The sequence below is a fragment of the Mobula birostris genome, chromosome 27, assembly GCF_030028105.1.
Source record: "Mobula birostris isolate sMobBir1 chromosome 27, sMobBir1.hap1, whole genome shotgun sequence".
Classification (NCBI taxonomy): Eukaryota; Metazoa; Chordata; class Chondrichthyes; order Myliobatiformes; family Myliobatidae; genus Mobula; species Mobula birostris.
This window is the reverse complement of record NC_092396.1, coordinates 652524-671402: the sequence shown is the minus strand read 5'-3', so window position 1 is coordinate 671402 and position 18879 is coordinate 652524. Positions and strand designations below refer to the sequence as shown.

General features: G+C 42.1%; 1 protein-coding gene across 1 annotated transcript in view; it reads right to left on the bottom strand.

Moving 5' to 3' along the window:
• cfap74 (cilia and flagella associated protein 74) overlaps window positions 1–18879 on the bottom strand; it is a 404620-nt gene that overhangs the window by 30006 nt on the left and 355735 nt on the right. Inside the window, exons 30-33 of the mRNA XM_072244753.1 lie at window positions 18188–18322; window positions 14579–14688; window positions 9564–9619; window positions 4180–4299 (exon numbers count right to left, since the gene is read on the bottom strand). Of these exons, the coding sequence (XP_072100854.1) occupies window positions 4180–4299; window positions 9564–9619; window positions 14579–14688; window positions 18188–18322 (421 nt within the window). The remainder of the gene's footprint in view (window positions 1–4179; window positions 4300–9563; window positions 9620–14578; window positions 14689–18187; window positions 18323–18879) is intronic.

Sequence of the window (18879 nt, the reverse complement as noted above, 5' to 3'; positions counted from 1 at the left end):
ACTCCAACACCTCCTCTCCCTTAATATCAACATGCTCCAGAACATCAACCTCACTCATATTGTCCTCACAATCATCAAGTTCCCTCTCATTGGTGAATACCGAAGAGAAGTATTCATTGAGGACCTCGCTCACTTCCACAGTCTCCAGGCACATCTTCCCACCTTTATCTCTAATCGGTCCTACCTTCACTCCTGTCATCCTTTTTTTCTTCACATAATTGAAGAATGCCTTGGGGTTTTCCTTTACCCTACTCGCCAAGCCTTCTATGCCCCCTTCTTGCTCTTCTCAGCCCCTTCTTAAGCTCCTTTCTTGCTTCCCTATATTCCTCAATAGACCCATCTGATCCTTGCTTCCTAAACCTCATGTATGCTGCCTTCTTCCACCTGACTAGAGTTTCCACCTCACTTGTCACCCATGGTTCCTTCACCCTACCATTCTTTATCTTCCTCATCAGGACAAATGTATCCCTAGCATCCCGCAAGAGATCTCTAAACATCGACCACATGTCCATAGTACATTTCCCTGCAAAAACATCATCCCAATTCACACCCGCAAGTTCTAGCCTTATAGCCTCATAATTTTCCTTTCCCCAATTAAAAATTTTCCTGTCCTCTTTGATTCTATCCTTTTCCATGATAATTATAAAGGCCAGGGAGCGGTGGACACTGTCCCCCAGATGCTCACCCACTGAGAGATCTGTGACCTGACCCAGTTCATTACCTAGTACTAGATCTAGTATGGCATTCCCCCTGGTCGGCCTGTCCACATACTGTGACAGGAATCCATTCTGGACACACTTAACAAATTCTGCCCCATCTAAATCCTTGGAACTAATCAGGTGCCAATCAATATTAGGGAAGTTAAAGTCACCCATGATAACAACCCTGTTATTTTTGCACCTTTCCGAAATCTGCCTCCCAATCTGCTCCTCTGTATCTCTGCTGCTACCAGGGGGCCTATAGAATACCCCCAATAGAGTAACTGCTCCCTTCCTGTTCCTGACTTCCACCCATATTGACTCAAAAGAGGATCCTGCTACATTACCCACCCTTTCTGTAGCTGTAATAGTATCCCTGACCAGTAATGCCACCCCTCCTCTCTTTTATCCCCCCTTTTATCCCTTTTAAAGCACTGAAATCCAGGAATATTGAGAATCCATATCCCTGGTGCCAGCCAAGTCTCTGTAATGGCCACTACATCATAATGCCATGTATGTACCCAAGCTCTCAGTTCATCACCTTTGTTCCTGATGCTTCTTGCATTGAGGTACACACATTTCAGCCCTTCTACCTTACTGTCTTTACACCGTTTATTCTGCTTCTCTTTCCTCAAAGCCTCTCTGTATGTTAGATCTGGCTTTATTCCATGCCCTTCTTTCACTGCTCTATCACTCTGGGTCCCATCCCCCTCGCAAATTAGTTTAAACCCTCCCGAACCATGCTAGCAAACCTACCTGCAAGGATATTGCTCCCCCTCGAGTTCAGGTGCAACCCATCCAATCTGTACAGGTCCCAGCTTCCCCAGAAGAGATCCCAATGATCCAAGAATCTAAAACCCTGCTCCCTGCACCAACTCCTCAGCCACGCATTCAACTGCCATCTCCTCCAATTCTTACCATCTCTGTCATGTAGCACTGGCAGCAATCCTGAGAACGTCTCCCTTGAGGTCCTGTTCTTCAGCCTTCTGCCTAATTCCCGAAACTCACACTTCAGGACCTCATCCCTCTTCCTGCCTATGTCGTTGGTCCCAACATGTATCACGACTTCTGGTTGCTTTCCCTCTCGTACCAGGATGTCGTGCACCCGGTCAGAGACATCCCGGACCCTGGCACCCGGGAGGCAACAAACCATGTGGGTGTCCTTCTCATGTCCACAAAATCTCCTGTCTGCTCCCCTGACTATAGAGTCTCCAATGACGACAGCTCTCCTCTTCTCCGTCCCACCCTTCTGCACCACAGGGTCAGACTCAGTGCTGGAGGCCCTGCCACCGTGGCTCACACCTGGTCGGTCGTCACTGCCAACAGTATCCAGGACGGTAAACTTATTATTCAGGGGAATGGCTACAGGGGTGCTCTGCACTACCTGTCTGCTCACCTTCGCTTTCCCCCCTCTGACTGTCACCCAACGACCTGCTTCCGACAGCCTAGGTGTGACTACCTCCCTGTAGCTCTCGTCTATGACGGCCTCATTCTCCCTTATGTTCGAAGGTCATCCAGCTGCTGCTCCAGCTTCCTTACACGGTCTTCCAGATCACCCAGCCATATGCACTTCTGGCAGATGTGACTCTGCGGGAGAGGGGAGTTCCCCCAAGACTGCCACATCTCACATGAGAGGCACATCACCATCTCAGGAGACATTGTAAAAATAGCACATAAAACAAAATATTACCTCTAATAAGTTAATAAACTATAATGCAAAGTGCATGTAGTGTGCAGCACAGGTAAACAGTAATCAGCTCATTATCCTAGTGATGAAACCTTGGTGGTGGCAGGGTATTCATTAGGCTGACAGCCCGAAGGAATAAGCGGTTACCAAGCCTAGCAGTCCCCGTGTCACAATGTATTCAATGGAACCCAAGTGCAGAGGAGAGGCATTCTCCAATTGGTAACTAGTGGCGTTGGAATCAATTCTTCTTAATGTCACTGTTTTGGATGCTTCGCTGCAAAGTTGGCAGATGAGATGAAGATAGGTGGAGGGGCGGGTAATTTTGAGAAAGTAGAGAGGCTACAGAAAGACTTAGGACAATGGGCAAAGACATGGCAGATGGAATACAGTGTATGGTCATGTACTTTGGGAGAAGAAATGAAAGGGTTGACTGTTTTCTAAGTGGAGAGAAAATACAAAAAACTGAAGCACATAAGGGACTTGGGAGTGCTTGTTCAGGATTCTCCAAAGGTTAAATTGCAGGTTGAGCCTGTGGTGAGGAAGGCGACTGCTATGAATATAAAAGCAGGGATACAATCTTGAGACTTTGTAAAGCACTGGTGAGGCCTCACTTGGAGTCTTGGGCCTCTTATCTGAGAAAGGATGTCTTGAAACAGGAGAAGGTTCAATGGAGGTTCACAGAAATGATTCCAGGATTAAGTAACTTGTCATATACAGAGCATTTGATGCCTTTGGGGCTGTATTCACTAGAATTCAGAAGAATGAAGGGTGATCTAATTGAAACCTATCAAACGGTGAAAGGCCTTGATAGCTTGGATATAGAGAGGATGTTTTCTATGGCGGGAGAGTATAAGATCTTTTCTTGCACTAGTAACTTCATTTAATTTTTTAAATATATATTTCTTATTGTAATTGATAACTTTTTTGTCATGTACTGCTGTCATAAAACAGCAAATTTCATGATGTATGCCAATGATATTAAACCTGATGCTGATTTTGATTCTGGAACAGTGATATAATCTCATGTTGTTGTCTGGGTTCTGATGAATGTTCAATGATATAAAATAATAAGTTTGGTTCCCTTTCCACAGATCCCACCTGGTGTGCAGAGTATAGCCACCATTCTGTTTCTATTGCAGATTTCCAGGGTAATTTGTGTTCTGATCATTGGAGAAGTTCCCAGGCTAGTCAGGTAGAAAAGGAGCCTCCACCCCTACCCCCAGCCAGAACAGAAATAACGCTGAGTGTGATATACAGCTCTGGAGAATATGAAACCTACAAGCACACTTGTACAGGTCGCTATCAGTATCTCCTCAGAGCATCTGTCCTGGAGCTTTCCTCACTGTCACGCTCAGTGCCTGCCTGGATCCCAGGTATACAGTGAAGGTCAGTGTAGTTCCCTGCTTTTAATATACTATAGTATGGAACTCTCTGATCGGAACCGAAACAAATACTTCTCCAAAAAATGGAGGGCTTTGTGGGAGGAAAGGGTTAGATTGATCTTAGAGTAGGTTAACAGGTCGGAGCCCGTACTGTGCTGTAATATTGTTCCATATTCTAATGTGAAATACATTATTCATGTTCAACGTTTAAAGTAAATTTAATATCGAAGTTTGTATATGTCACCAAGTACCTGCCTGAGGTTCATTTTCTTGCAGACATTCACAATAGAACAAAGAAATACAGTAGAATCAATCAAAAACTACACACAAAAAATGACAATCAATAATCCATCATTTAAAAAAAATTCAACTTAATGCAAATAAACTAAATAAAGAACAGTAAAAAGCTGACCATTTTACTTGCAGTTGGTGTGAAGGAAAAGACAAGATTCTGAGCTTCCCCTGGTTGAAGGGCTCGAAGGAAACTCAGCAGCTGGAAGGGACCTCCGGGATCCAGCAGAGTTGATTTCAGCTGTAATATTGTTCATTAAGGATTCATTTAGAGAAGACCACAAAAACCTGGAGATGAAGGGTTAAATAAATCTGGTAGTGATGGTTTGACTCTCTATAAATGTATACTTAGTGGCCACTTTAATAGATACACCTGTACCTCAGCCCATTAATGTAAATACCTAATCAGCCAATCGTGTGGCAACAACTCAAAGCATAAAACTATGTATCATGGTCAAGAGGTTCATTTGTTGTTCACATAAAATATCAGAATGGGGAAGAAATGTGATTTAAGTGACTTTGACCATGTAATGATTTCTGGTGCCAGATGGGGTGGTTTGAGTATCTTAGAAACTGCTAATCTCCTGGCACTTTCACACATAGCAGTCTCTGGAGTTTACAGAGATTGGTGCAAAGAACAAAAAAAAAATCTGGTGAGCAGCAGTTCTTAAGGCAAAAATTGAGAATGATTCATTCTGACAGGAAGGTGACAGTAACTCAAGTAACCATGATTACAACAGTGGTGTGCAGAGGAGCGTCCTGAATGTACAACACATCAAACCTTCAAGTGCATGGGCTACAGCAGAGGAAACCAGGAACATACACTCAGTGGCCACATTATTAGGTACAACAGTTACCACTGACTGTATATACATAATGTTACACAATTCAAATAAGATAATGTCTAAATATAACACAGCCATTCCTAAATCTAATCATGGGGAAAGTCTTCCTTAGAGAGTGATGAAGATGTAATAAAACACATTGATGAAGGTAGAACAGAAGATGTATTGTATATAGATTTCAGTAAGACATTTGGTAAGGTTCCCCATGCAAGGCTCATTCGGAATGTAAGGCCTGGGATCCAAGGAGACCTTGCTTTGTGAATCCAGAATTGGCTTGCCCACAGAAGGCAAAGGGTGGTTGTAGATGGCTCGTATTCTGCATGGAAGCTGGTGATCATTGGTGTTCCACAGGGATCTGTTTCGGGACCCCTCCTCTTTGTGATTTTTACAAATGACCTGGATGAAGAAATAGAAGGGTGGGTTAGTAAATTTGCTGATGACACAAAGGTTGGGGGTGTTGTAGATAGTCTGGAGGGTTGTCAGAGGTTACAGCGGGACATTGATAGGATGCAGAAGTCAGCTGAGAAGTGGCAGATGGAGTTCAACCCAGATAAGTGTGAGGTAGTTCATTTTGGTAGGTCAAATTTGAATGCAGAATATAGTATTAAAGGTAAGACTCTGCAGTGTGGAGGATCAGAGAGATCTTGGAGTCCATGTCCATAGGACACTCAAAGCGGCTGCGCAGGTTGACTCTGTAGTTAAGAAGGTGTATGGTGAGTTGGCAATCATCAACCATGGGACTGAGTTCAAGAGCCGTGAGGTAATGTCACAGCTATGTAAGATTTTGGTCAGACCCCACTTGGAGTACTGTGTTCAGTTCTGGTCATCTCACCACAGGAAGGATGTGGATACTATAGAGAAGGGGCAGAAAATATTTACGAGGATGTTGCCTGGATTGGAGAGCATGCTTTATTGAGAATAGGTTGAGTGAACTTGGCCTTTTCTCCTTGGACCAACGGACAATGATAAGTGACCTGATAGAGGTGTATAAAATGTTGAGAGGCACTGATTGTGTGGATAGTCAGAGGCTTTTTACTAGGGCTGAAACAGCTAACATGAGGGAGTATAGTTTTAAGGTGCTTGGAAGTAGGAGCACAGGGGATGTCAAGGGAAAGTTTTTCACACAGAGAGTGGTGGGTGTGTGGAATGCACTGCCGGTGACTGTGGTGGAGGCAGATACAATAAGGTATTTTAAGAGACTCTTAGATAGGTACATGGAGCTTAGGAAAATAGAGGGCTATGCGATAGTGTAATTCTAGCCAGTTTCTAGAGTAGATTATGTGGTCGGCACAACATTGTGGACTGAAGTGCCTGTAATGTGCTGAAGATTTCTGTGTTCTATGTGGAATTGTTACTACATGCAGTGACACATAGGAAGATGAATTTAAGGAGCAGTTTTAAGGCAAGGATGGTCAAATAGACATGGTCTGTCAGAGGTGAAAGCAGTTTGAGGTTTGTGCTCAATATAAACTCTGGCACTGACTAGTTGGGTAAAATGATTTAGTTCTACATTATATATCCTGTGTAATTATTGTAATTCTGTTTTAAAATTTCCCTTTTAATTCCTGCTTATGAGGTAGTGTCATGCAGCAGGGAAACAGGCTCTCCAACCTAATTGGTCCATGCCAACCAAGATTGCCATCCAAGCTGGTCCCACTTGCCCACATTTGGTCCACATCATTCTCCTATTCTGTTCATGTACCTCTCCAAGTGTCTTTGGCCATTTTTCAGCAAGAAGCAAAAACACTTCATAAACACAACAGATCTATCAGTTACTGGAAATCTAGAGTAACAAACACAAAGTGCTGAAGGAATTAAGCGAGTCAGTCAGCATCTATGAAGGGGGATAAGCAGTTGACGTTTTGAGCTGAGACCCTTCATACCTGGCATCACAGGTAGATATGGTTGTAAACAGAGCTTTTGGCACATCGGCCTTCATAAATCAAAATACTGAGTAAAGGAGTTGGGATGCTACGTTGAACATTGGTGAGGCCTAATTTGGAGTATTACGTGCAAATCTGGTCACCTACCTACAGCAAAGGTATCAAGAAAATTTAAAGAGTGCAGAGAAAATTTACTAGGATGTTGCCAGGACTTGAGAACCTGAATATAAGGAAAGGCTGACTAGGTTAGGAGTTTATTCGCTAGAGCATAGGAGAATGAGGGAAGATTTGATAGAGGTGTACAAAATTATGAGGTGTACGGATAGGGTAAATGCAAGCAGGATTTTTCCATTGATGCTGAGTGAGACTAACTAGAAGTCAGGGGTTAAGGGTGAAAGATGAGGAGGAGCTTCTTAATTTAAAGGATGGTGAGAATGTGGAACAACCAGCTGGCGGAAGTAGTGGATGCAAGCTTGATTTCAACATCTAAGAGAAATTTGCATTGGTACAATGATGGGAGGGGCATGGAGGGCTATAGACCGGGTAGAGGTCTATAGGACTAGGCAGATTAATAGTTTGGCAATGGACTAGATGGACCAAAGAGCCGGTTCTGCGCTGTAGTGTTCTACGACTCTCTAAGATTAACATAATTGTTTTACAGCATGCTGGCTCTAAGATTGCGGTCTGATTCCCACCTCTGTAAGGAGTTGTACACTTTCCCGTGACCACGTGGGTTTCCTCTGGGTGCTCCTGTTTTGACCCACAGTCCAAAGGCGTACAAGTTAGGCTTTGTGAGTGTGGGCATGCTATGTTGGCACTGGATGTGTGGCAACACTTACGTTGGTGATATGATTTGATGCAACCAAAATGCATCTTGATGTACGTGTGACAAATAAAGGCAATTTGATCTTGATCATAATTTTAATTCTAAACAAGCGAGACTATTGATTTCCAGATGATTGTCCATTAGGATTCCACTGGAATAGACAAGTGGTGAAAAGCCATTTGTCTTATATGTTGAGGTCAAATAGAGAGGGTAAGTGAATCCAAGCTCATCCCCTGAATCATCTGTTGCAGTGTCAGTCTTATCTATTCATTGAAAACCACTACTCCTTGCTAACTAGGGGTTGAGCCGTTTAAAGAGCATTGCAGCTCTTGCACTGGCTGACATCACAGCGCTGGTAGACTACAGATCCAGCGTGCTGAAAGCACCCAGACCTTTCTGGCATGGGGGACCACCGTGGATCAAGTTGTGAATAGTACTGCAAAAGCAGTGGAAGTGTGCAGTAGAGAGAGAGGGCCTGAGCACACACTTCAAATAAGTATTTGTATTTGTGTGTAACTTGCAGGGTTTACTGAATGTCTAGTGTTTGTCTTGTCCTGTAAATAAATGGTTAACTGACATACCGGTTGTGAGTGCCTCTGTCCTCATGCCCCAAACCCATGAAGCTGATTTCACACAACACCATTTGGGTACGGATTTATATGAAGTGTTAAGAGGGTAGTATGAAAGGTAGTGTGGCTATCTCATAGCTCCAGTGACCCAGATCAATCCTGACCTGCTGTGTTCCCCATACAGAGTCTGTATGTGTCTCCCATGACCATATCGTTATCCTCTGGGTGTTCTGCTTTCCAAGGTTGCACGGATGGGTTAACTGGCTAAATGTAAACTGCACTGTGGTGGACAGGAAGACTCTTCAATGGGTAGTCAAAATGCCCAACGTATCACCAGCACCAGCTTACGTGTCATCAAGTAAATATATACAGAAAGGTGCTGAAAAGAAGCAGTGGCATCATGAAGGGTCTCTCCCACCCTGCTCAGGGACTGTTTATCCCACTCACATCAGGAGCCTACGTAGCATCCACGCCACGACCACCAGACTCACAAACAGTTACTTTCCCCAAGCAGTGAGGCTGATCAACACCCCCACCCACTAACCCACCCCTCCACACCCCCAACCACCACTACTTTATAACACACACAAAATGCTGGAGGAACTCAGCAGGCCAGGCAGCATCTATGGAAAAGAGTACAGTCGACGTTTCGGGCTGAGACCCTTCAGCAGAACACTCTCGGCCCGAAACGTCAACTGTACTCTTTTCTATAGATACTGCCTGGCCTGCTGAGTTCCTCCAGCATTTTGTGTGTGTTACTCTGGATTTCCGGCATCTGCAGATTTTCTTGTTTGTGATTGGACCACTACTTTATTATTTCCTGCCAGTCACATTATGTACAGACCCGCCTGTGCCTATCGTCACTTTCTGGTCAAAGAATCAATTATGTATATAAACTATCTTACATATTTATATTATTATGTTTTTTATTATTATCACTTTCTTTATCTTATTGTTTTTTGTGCTGCAAAGGAGCAGGAGTAACAATTATTTCATTCCCCTTTAGACTTATGTACAGGAAATGACATTCAACAATCTCGAATGCTGAATCTTGCAGGTGGTTGGTCTCAGAACTGAATGTGAAATTGAAGGAATATGAGGGAAACAAGTTACAGGGAAACAGGAGGTGAATAGATTATTCTGTGAATGGGAATTGCCCTGATGGGATGAATGGCCCCCTCAATCATAAGGATTATTAGAAACTATGATTACACTTTTTGCACACCTTTCATTTGTGCAGTTTCATTTAACATAAAGGATAAAAGAGGAGAGGTAAATAAAAGCAGAACACAAGGCTCAGGCCCACAGTTATGAGCAATCAATACCTTCACACGACCCTCGGAATTCCTGGAGTAGTCGATACAATTACAGTGAAAGGATACCTCCAGATCATCTTGAGAAATATTCTGAACCATGACCTTTTTAACTATTCTTTGCCCTGCAATAACATTAAAATAAATTGGATTTATTTAAACATCATTTACATGTGAGAAAAATTAGCTCTAAATTTCTAAAGCCTCAACCATCAGGTAGCGACCCTTGTAGACACTAAAAGCTATTAGTGCTGAAACCCTTTAAATTCCTCACAATTAATTATCACTTGTCCTTGAATAATGTTTATTTGGGTACATGTATAAGAAGTTGAACCGTTTGTCATTCCTGCTTCAAGTGGGGATTGTATTCAGCAGGAGAACAGCATCTACAAAGCTACTTGAGCAAGCCAGGACTTTTCTCTCTGGAGTGAAGGAGTGTGAGAAGTGACTTGATAGAGGTGTACAAGATTCTAAGATGCGTAGTTTGAGTGGACAACCGGAGACTTTTTCCCAGGGAAGAAATGGCTAAAATAAAGAGGGATAATTTTAAAGTGATTGGAGAAAAGTATAGGGGGGATGTTAGAGGTAGTTTTTTTCAACATGGGGTGGTGGGTGTGTGGAATGAGCTGCCATGGCTGGTGGTGGAGGCAGGTACATTGGGGACATTTAAGAAACTCAGTTAGCACATGGATTAAAGGAAAATGAAGGGTTATGTGTGAGGGAAGGGTTAGATTGATCTTAAGGTAGGTTAAAAGGTTGGTACAACATTGTAGGCCATAGGGCCTGTACTGTGCTGTAATATTGTATGGTTTATGTTCGACCTAGGTGCAAACATCAGTGTGGAAGTGAGATTATGTTGCATAATCAATCTCATTATCTCTTTGGATAAAAAAATTTCAGAAAAATTATCTGGAAACATAGAAATATAGAAAACATAGAAACATAGAAAACCTACAGAACAATACAGGCCCTTCGGCCCACAATATCGGGCCGAACATGTACTTACTTCAGAAGTTACCTAAGGTTACCCATAGCCCTCTATTTTTCCAAGCTTCATGTACCTATCCAGGAGTCTCTTAAAAGACCTATCGTATCCACCTCCACCACCATTGCCGGCAGCCCATTCCACGCACTCACCACTCTCTGTGTAAAAAACTTACCCCTGATATCCCCTCTGAACCTACTTCCAAGCACCTGAAAACTGTGCCCTCTCATGTTAGCCATTTCAGCCCTGGGAAAAAGCCTCTGACTATCCATACGATCAATGCCTCTCATCATCTTATACACAATAACTCTCTGGAATTACTGGGCCCTCCATATCCTCCCACAGTCAACCCTCATAATCCAACAGAGAACACACCATGTCCTGGACTAGTTGAATTTTTAAACCAATGACTATAAAGCCCAGTTGTTTTGAGTATTCAGACCACTTCAGCACCATTATGGACATTAGTCAGCACTATACTATAATGGAGTCATAGAGCACTGCACCACAGAAACAAGCCCTTTGGCTCATCTAGTCAGTGCAGAACTGTCCCATCGACCTGCACCCAGACTATTGCCCTCCATACACTCCCATCCACATACTTATCTAAACTTCTCTGAAATGTTGTAATCAAACCCACGTCTACTGCTTGTGCTGGCAGATCGTTCCACACTCTCACCACCCTCTGAATAAAATTCCCCCTCAAATTCACCCTTAACCTATGACCTCCCCTTCTAGTTTCACTCAACCTCAGTGGAAAAAGCCTGCTTGCATTAACCCTATCTATACCCCTCATAATTTTGTAGACCTTTGTATTTTGTAATAGTGTAATGCATTTTGATCTGACATCCGAAAGGGCTGAATACAGGTTCCCTCAATGTACAGCTTTCCATCCATAGAAATCTTGGTGGACTTGCCCCATCTAGGCCATGCTCTCTTATCACTGCTGCCATAAAGAAGGAGATACAGAAGCCTTAGGTCCCACACACCAGGTTCAGGAACAGTTATTACCCCTCAAACATTGGGTTCTTGAATCAGAGGGGATAACTTCAGTCAACTTCACTCACCCCAACACTGAACAGTTCCTATAACCTATGAACTCACTTTCAAGGACTCTTCATCTCATGTTCTCAATATTTATTGCTTATTTATTTATTATTATTATTTTGTTTATTATTTTTGTTTCTTTGTATTTACTGTGAATGCCCGCAGGAGATTGCAGAGGAGCTGGAAAACGCATGTAATAAGGGTAATGTCACAATTGTAATGGGGGACTTCAATAGGCAAGGGGATTGGGAAAATCAGTTTGGTGTCAGATTGCAAGAGGGGGCATTTGTTGAATGCCTATGAGATGGCTTTTTAGAGCAGCTTGTGCTTGAGCCTACTCAGGGAGAGGCTATCTTAGATTGGGTGTTGTGTAATAACCCAGATCTTATTTGGGAGCTTAATGGAAAGGAACCCTTAGGAGACAGTGATCATAATATGATTGAATTCATACTGCAACTTGAGAGGGAAAAGCATCAGTCAGATGTATCTGTATCGCAATGGCATGAAAGGGAATTACAGAGGCACGAGAGAGGAGCTTATCCAGATGGATTGGAGAAGGATACTAGCGGGGCAGAGCAGAGCTGGCTAAAGTTTCTGGGAATAGTTCACAAGGCGCAGGATAGATATGTGCCACAGAAGAAGTTGTTCTCAAATGGCAGGGGTAGGCAACCGTGGCTGACAGGAGAAGTGAAGAACTGCATAAAAGCCAAGGAAAGGGCAGATAGTGTAGCAAAAGTGAGGGGAGGTTGGATGATTGGGAAGTTTTTAAAATCCAACAAAAGGGCAACTTAAAAGGTATAAGAAGGAAAAGGATGAATATGAAGGCAAATTAGCCAATTTGCAGTTGGAATTATCCAATTAGCGAATTGGAAGTTGAAAGGGAGGTGAAAATTGATATTGGACCACTGGAAAATGATGCTGGTGAGGTAGTAATGGGGGACAAAGAAATGGCAGATGAACTTAATAGGCACTTTGCATCAGTCTTTACTGTGGAAGACACTAACAGTGTGTCAGAGGTCTGTGAGTGTCAGGGAGCTAGACTGAGTGCCATTGCTATTACAAAGGAAAAAGTGCTAGGCAACCTGAAAGGTCTTAAGGTGGATAAGTCACCTGGACCAGATAAACTATATCCCAGAGTCTTGAGAGAGGTTGCTGAGGAGATAATAGATGCACTGGTCATGATCTTTCAAGAATCACTTGATTCTGACATGGTCCTGAAGGACTGGAAGATTTCAAATGTCACTGCACTCTTTAAGAAGAAAGGAAGGCAAAGGGAAAGGAAATTATAGGCCAGATAGCCTAACTTCAGTGGTTGGGTAAGGGTTAGAGTCTATCATTAAGGATGAGGTTTCAGGATACTTGGAGACTAATGATAAAATAAGTCAAAGTCAGCATGATTTGAAGGGAAATCTTGCCTGACAAATCTGTTAGAGTTCTTTGAGGAAGTAACAAGCAGGGTGGACAAAGGAGAGGCAAAGGATGTCATTTACTTGGATTTTCAGATGCATTTAATAAGGTGCACACACATGAGGCTGCTTAACAAGATAAAATCCTATAGTGTTACAGGAAAGATATTGGCATGGATAGAGGAATGGCCTAGAGGCAATGAATGGGAATAAAGGGGGCCTTTTCTGGTTGGCAGCCAGTGACTAGTGGGTCAGTATTGGGACCGCAGCTTTGCACATTGTTTATCAATGATTTGGATAATAGAATTGATAAAGTTTGCAGATGATATGAAGATAGATGGAGGGGTAGATAGTGCTAAGGAAGCAGTGCAATTGCAGCAGAACATAGACAAATTGGAAGAATGGGCAAAAAAGTGACAGATGGAATATAGTGTTAGGAAAAGTATGATAATGCATTTTGGTCAAAGGAACAATAGTGAGGACTATTATCTAAATGGGGAGAAAGTTCAAACATCCAAGCTGCAAAGGGACGTAGGAGTCTTCGTGTAATATTCTCAGTAGGTTAATTTATGGGTTGAGTCTGTGGTAAAGAAGGCAAACGCAATGTTGCCATTTATTTCAAGGGGAATAGAATATAAAAGCAAGGAGATAATGCTGAGCCTTTATAAGACACTAGTCAGGCTGCACTTGGAGTATTGTCAATGGTTTTGGACCCATATTTCAGAAAAGATGTTTTGTATTTGGACAGAATCCAGAGAACTAGAGGGCACAGCCTCAAAATTGAGGGGTGACCTTTTAGAATGGAGGTAAGGAAGAAATTTTTAGCTAGAGAGTGGTGAATCTGTGGAGTGCTTTGCAACAGACTGCGGTGGAGGCCAAGTCCGTGGGTATATTTAAAGCAGAAGTTGAAAGTTTAATGATCAGACAGGGCATCAAAGGATATGGTGAGAAGGCAGGTGTATGGGGTTGAGTGGGATCTGGGATCAGCCATGATGGAATGGCAGAGTAGACTCGATGGACTGAATGGCCTAATTCTGCTCCTATGTCTTAAGGTCTTATGAAAAATGAATTTCATGGTTGTAAGTGGTAACATATATATACTTTGATAATAAATTTACTTTGAACTTTGATGTCTCCAACTTGTCTGTGAACAGTTGTATTCATTATCAGAAGATTCCAGGACCCTAGAGCAGATATCTAATACTTAACAGTTTATCTAGTTAATCTGGACAACTCAGTTAAGACCACGGGAACAGAATTATGCCATTCAGCCCATTGAGTTTGCTCTGCCATTCCATTATGCCTGATTTATTATCCTTCTCAACACTGTTCTCCCGTCTTCTCTCTGTGATCATTAATACCCTTACTAATCAAGAACCTATCTTCCTCCACTTTAAACAGATCCAATGACAGCTGTCAGTGGAAATGAATTCCACAGATTCACCATCCTCTGGCTAAAGAAATTTTTCCTCATCTTTCACCTAAAGGGACGTCTCTCTATTCTGAAGTTGTGCCCTTTGGTCTTAGACTCCCCTACTACAGGTAATAATTTATAAGCTTCTGATAATTAGAAAAAATGATTAAGATCCAACAAACAAATTGTACACTGGATTAATTGTAATTGAGTGTATAAAATATTTCATTACCTTCTGCATTCTCTCCAAAGTCTACAATGTTCCGCTTGTTACATGGAACAAGTACGAGTGGTGGGGCAACTGTAGGGCAATTAACCTCTAGATACAGGGTGTTGTGAATGCTACAATGCACAAGATATTAACAGTTACTTAAGTGCAAATTTATTGTCATTCAACTGTACACATGTATGCCACCAAGCAAAACAATGTTCCTCCAGACCAAGGTGGACAACACAGTGCATATAACTCACAGACAACACATAAAGTAATGTTACCACAAATAAATTAACAGATAATAAGCTGCACTTATGACACAAGTTAAAGAGTAAACATTATAGTGCTACTGGCACTTCTTGTGTGATGAAACCTGGGTGGTGGCAGGGAGTTCAGAGGCCTCTCGGCCAAGGGGAAGAAGCTGTTTCTCATTCTAGCAGTTCTTATCCTAATGCTATGGTATCTCCTGCCTGTTGGTAGGGATTGCAAGAGACTGTGGGATGTAAGTGAGGGAGGGGGGGAATCCTTGACAATGGTAGGCACCGCTCCTGATTGACACTTGTGACTGCTAAGTTAAGAAGAACTCTTTGCTATATAATCATGAAAAAGCAAAGGATAAATTGTTAGCATAGTGGTTAGCGCAATGCTTTAGAGTCTCAGTAACCCAGGTTCAATTACCGCTACTGTCTATCTGCATGTTCTCCCTACGACTCTGTGGGTTTCCCCTGGGTGCTCCGGTTTCCTCCCACACCCCAAGGATGTACTGGTCAGTAGGTAAAATGGTCATTGTACATTGTTTTGAGATTGGACTAGGGTTAAATTGGGAGTTGCCTGGAAGTGTGGCTCGAAGGGCTGGAAGGCCTGTTGCACTCTGTATCTCAATAAAATAAATAAACAAACCAACATCCAAAATTTCATCTGTTGTAGAAACCTCTGAAGTATTGTTCCTAAACATAAAACTATCTTACAATGTTCATTGCATACAATCTACCATCACTACAGGACTTGTAATGTGTCCAAGACAAAAAAGCAGACAGGAAAAGTCACTATGGACACTATCTACCTTTTCCAAAAGCTAACTTCCGGAAAGTGCTATAGGGCTATTAAAACTTAAAACTTCATGCCATCTTAAAAGTTTCTTCCCCCAGGCAGTTAATCTGATCAACTATTCTACTTAATCTGATCAACTATTCTACTCTACTCCTCTCTCTAATATTCCCCCCTCCCACCACTGCACTGTAAACACTTTAAACCACTTTTTGTAATGGTGTTTACATTGTAAATACATGCTGGTATTTATATATTTAAGCACATTTTATTCCATATCTATACATTAACCTTTAACTTTATTTTTTATATAAATCTTTATTCTTTATAATTGTTGAATGTTATTTTTGTTGGATGTCGAGCCCTGACCAATACACCACAACAAATTTCTAATCCATGTAATCCAAATAATGTTGATCCTTGATATCCTATGGATTCTTCAAAACACTATTTTAATATACACGCAGTGGCCACATTACTAAGGACAGGAATGGAATCCAGTGTGGTCTTTGCTACTGTAGCCCATCCACTTCAAAGTTCAACATGTTGTGCATTCAGAGATGCTATTCTGCACACCACTGTTGTAACGTGTGGTTATTTGAGTTACTGTCACCTTTCTGTCAGCTTGAACAATTCTGGCCATTCTCATATAACCATATAACAATTACAGCACAGAAACAGGCCATCTTGGCCCTTGTAGTCCGTGCCGGACTCTTACTCTCACCTAGTCCCACCGACCTGCACTCAGCCCATAACCCTCCATTCCTTTCCTGTCCATATATCTATCCAATTTAACTTTAAACGACAACATCGAACCTGCCTCAACCACTTCTGCTGGAAGCTTGTTCCACACAGCTACCACTCTCTGAGTAAAGAAGTTCCCCCTCATGTTATCCCTAAACTTTTGCCCTTTAACTTTTCTCCTCTGTCCTCTCTCATTAACAAGGCATTCTTTTCCACAGACCTGCTACTCATTGGATGTCTTTTGTTTTTTACAGCATTCTCTGTAAGTTCTAGAGACTATTGTGCATGGAATTCCCAGGAGATCAGTAGTTTTTGTGATACTCAAACCACCCTTTCTGGCACCAACAATCATTCCATGGTCAAAGTCAATTAGATCACATTTCTTCTTTATTCTGATGTTTGATTTGAACAACAACTGAATCTCTTGACTGTGTCTGCATGATTTTATGCATTGAATTGCTGCCACATGATTGACTGATTAGTAATGTACAGAAGTAATGTTCAAAATTCAAAGTACCTTTATTATTAATGTATGCATACTATATAAGCCTTGAGATTTGTCCCCGTACAGACAATCACAAAGCAAAGAAACCAAATAGAACCCATTAAAAAGCAGACTGTCAGACACCCGATTTGCGGGAAAAAAGCAAATTGTGCAAACAATAAAAATAAGCAACTAACATTCAGAACTGATGTCCATGAAAGTGAGTCCACTACCACGAAGCTACTCACAGCTGATCTAGGAGTCTGCTAGATGCAGGACACCACCTCAGTTCAGTGCAGAGATGAGCTAACATTGAGGAATAGCGCGCTGAACACTCGCTCATCCATAGCCTCCGGTCATGACACCCTGACTCTTTCAACCTGGCCTGGTCATTCCTCGGTCTCGGTCCCGGGCCTTGCCACTTTGATACGCTCTTGGGCCTGGAACCTGTTGCCTAGATCTGGCTCGGCGCCTTAAATGGGTCAAACCTCAGCTTGTTCCTCACTCTCAGGCTTGTGCCCCACAGCCTCCACTCCGCCTCACATTAGTTCTGCTGCTTCAAATCACCTCCATGTCTGCTCCAGTAGTCAAAATTTGGCTCATTCAGCATGCTGGAGCCAGGGCTCCACCATTTTGATTCGGACTGTATATGCCACCCGGTCACCATCCTGCACCTTTGTGATTTCTGTTCACATTGCAAAAATGCCAGGCTGTACAGGCAGTTCAAAAGCTTGATTCCGAAAGGAAGCTACAGATTATTAATTGCAGTGATCATTTTTGAGAAAAAGTGTGATTAATAAAATAGTTAAAAGATGTGCTTGCTGTCAGCAAATCATCACTGTGCTTTACGAGCACCATCTTGAACTGGAAACCTAATAAAGTGGCCACTGAGTGTATGTTTTTTACACTTCTAGCTACCACTAGATGGTATCATCATTATGTATATAAATAAACAGTATTCTTGAAAATTTTAAGTAATTGATGGTAAATAATTTCACTTTAATTTGCAAAAAGTTATATCTTCATAGTTGCTGATATGATACAATTACACATAAAAAAGCCTAATCATCTATTACGCTTGTGCTCATGTGGTTAATTGATATTGGTACAAAAATTAACTTTAATACAAATCACATGCATGAAATGCTGGAGGAACTCAGCAGGTCAGGCAGCAACCGTGGCAATGAACAGTCAACGTTTTGGGCCAAAACCTTTCTTCAGGACTGAGAAAGGGGAAGATGCCAGAATAAAGGATGGAAGATGGATTGCAAGACAAATGAATACAATTCAGTATTTTAAAGGTTAAAGAAAGACAGTTTAATACAACAGCAGTGCTATTATTGTTATGTTACCTGTAAGGAGGGTAACCTTCCTTTTTATGGCTTGTTGTATCTCCGTGCATAATAAAACAGGGAATGACAAATCTATGGAATTCTTCTTTGAAATTCCTCAGCAAAGAAGCAAGAGCAGCATTGTAATCCTCTGAACTGAAAAAGGACAGGACATTTTTAGAGTATGTTTAACTTCTGAATCTTGTAGTATAACCACTGTAGCATAGTGGTCAATGTGACACGATTGAAGCTCAGGGTATCGGAGTTCAGAGTTCAACTCCGCTGTTGTCTGTAAGTTTTTATGTCCTCCCCATGACCTGGAGTGTTTCCTCCAGGTACTCCCGTTTTCACCCACAGTCCAAAGATGTATCAGTTAGCAGGTTGACTAGTCATTGTAAATTGTCCTGTGATTAGGCTCAGGTTAAATTAGTGGGTTGTTGGGCAGTGCAGCTCGAAGAGGCGGAAGGGCCTGTTCTGTGCTGTTCCTCTGAATAAAAATAACACTAAATGAAGGGCTGTGAAAGGTGGCACATGTCATAAAGTACATCTGGTTCACCACACCATTTGCAAGCAACACATTTTAAATTCTATAATTCAAGTCAAACCATAGAATAGACTGCGCATAAAGTTCATTAAAAATACTGATAGCAACACACATCAAAGTTGCTGGTGAACGCAGCAGGCCAGGCAGCATCTCTAGGAAGAGGTACAGT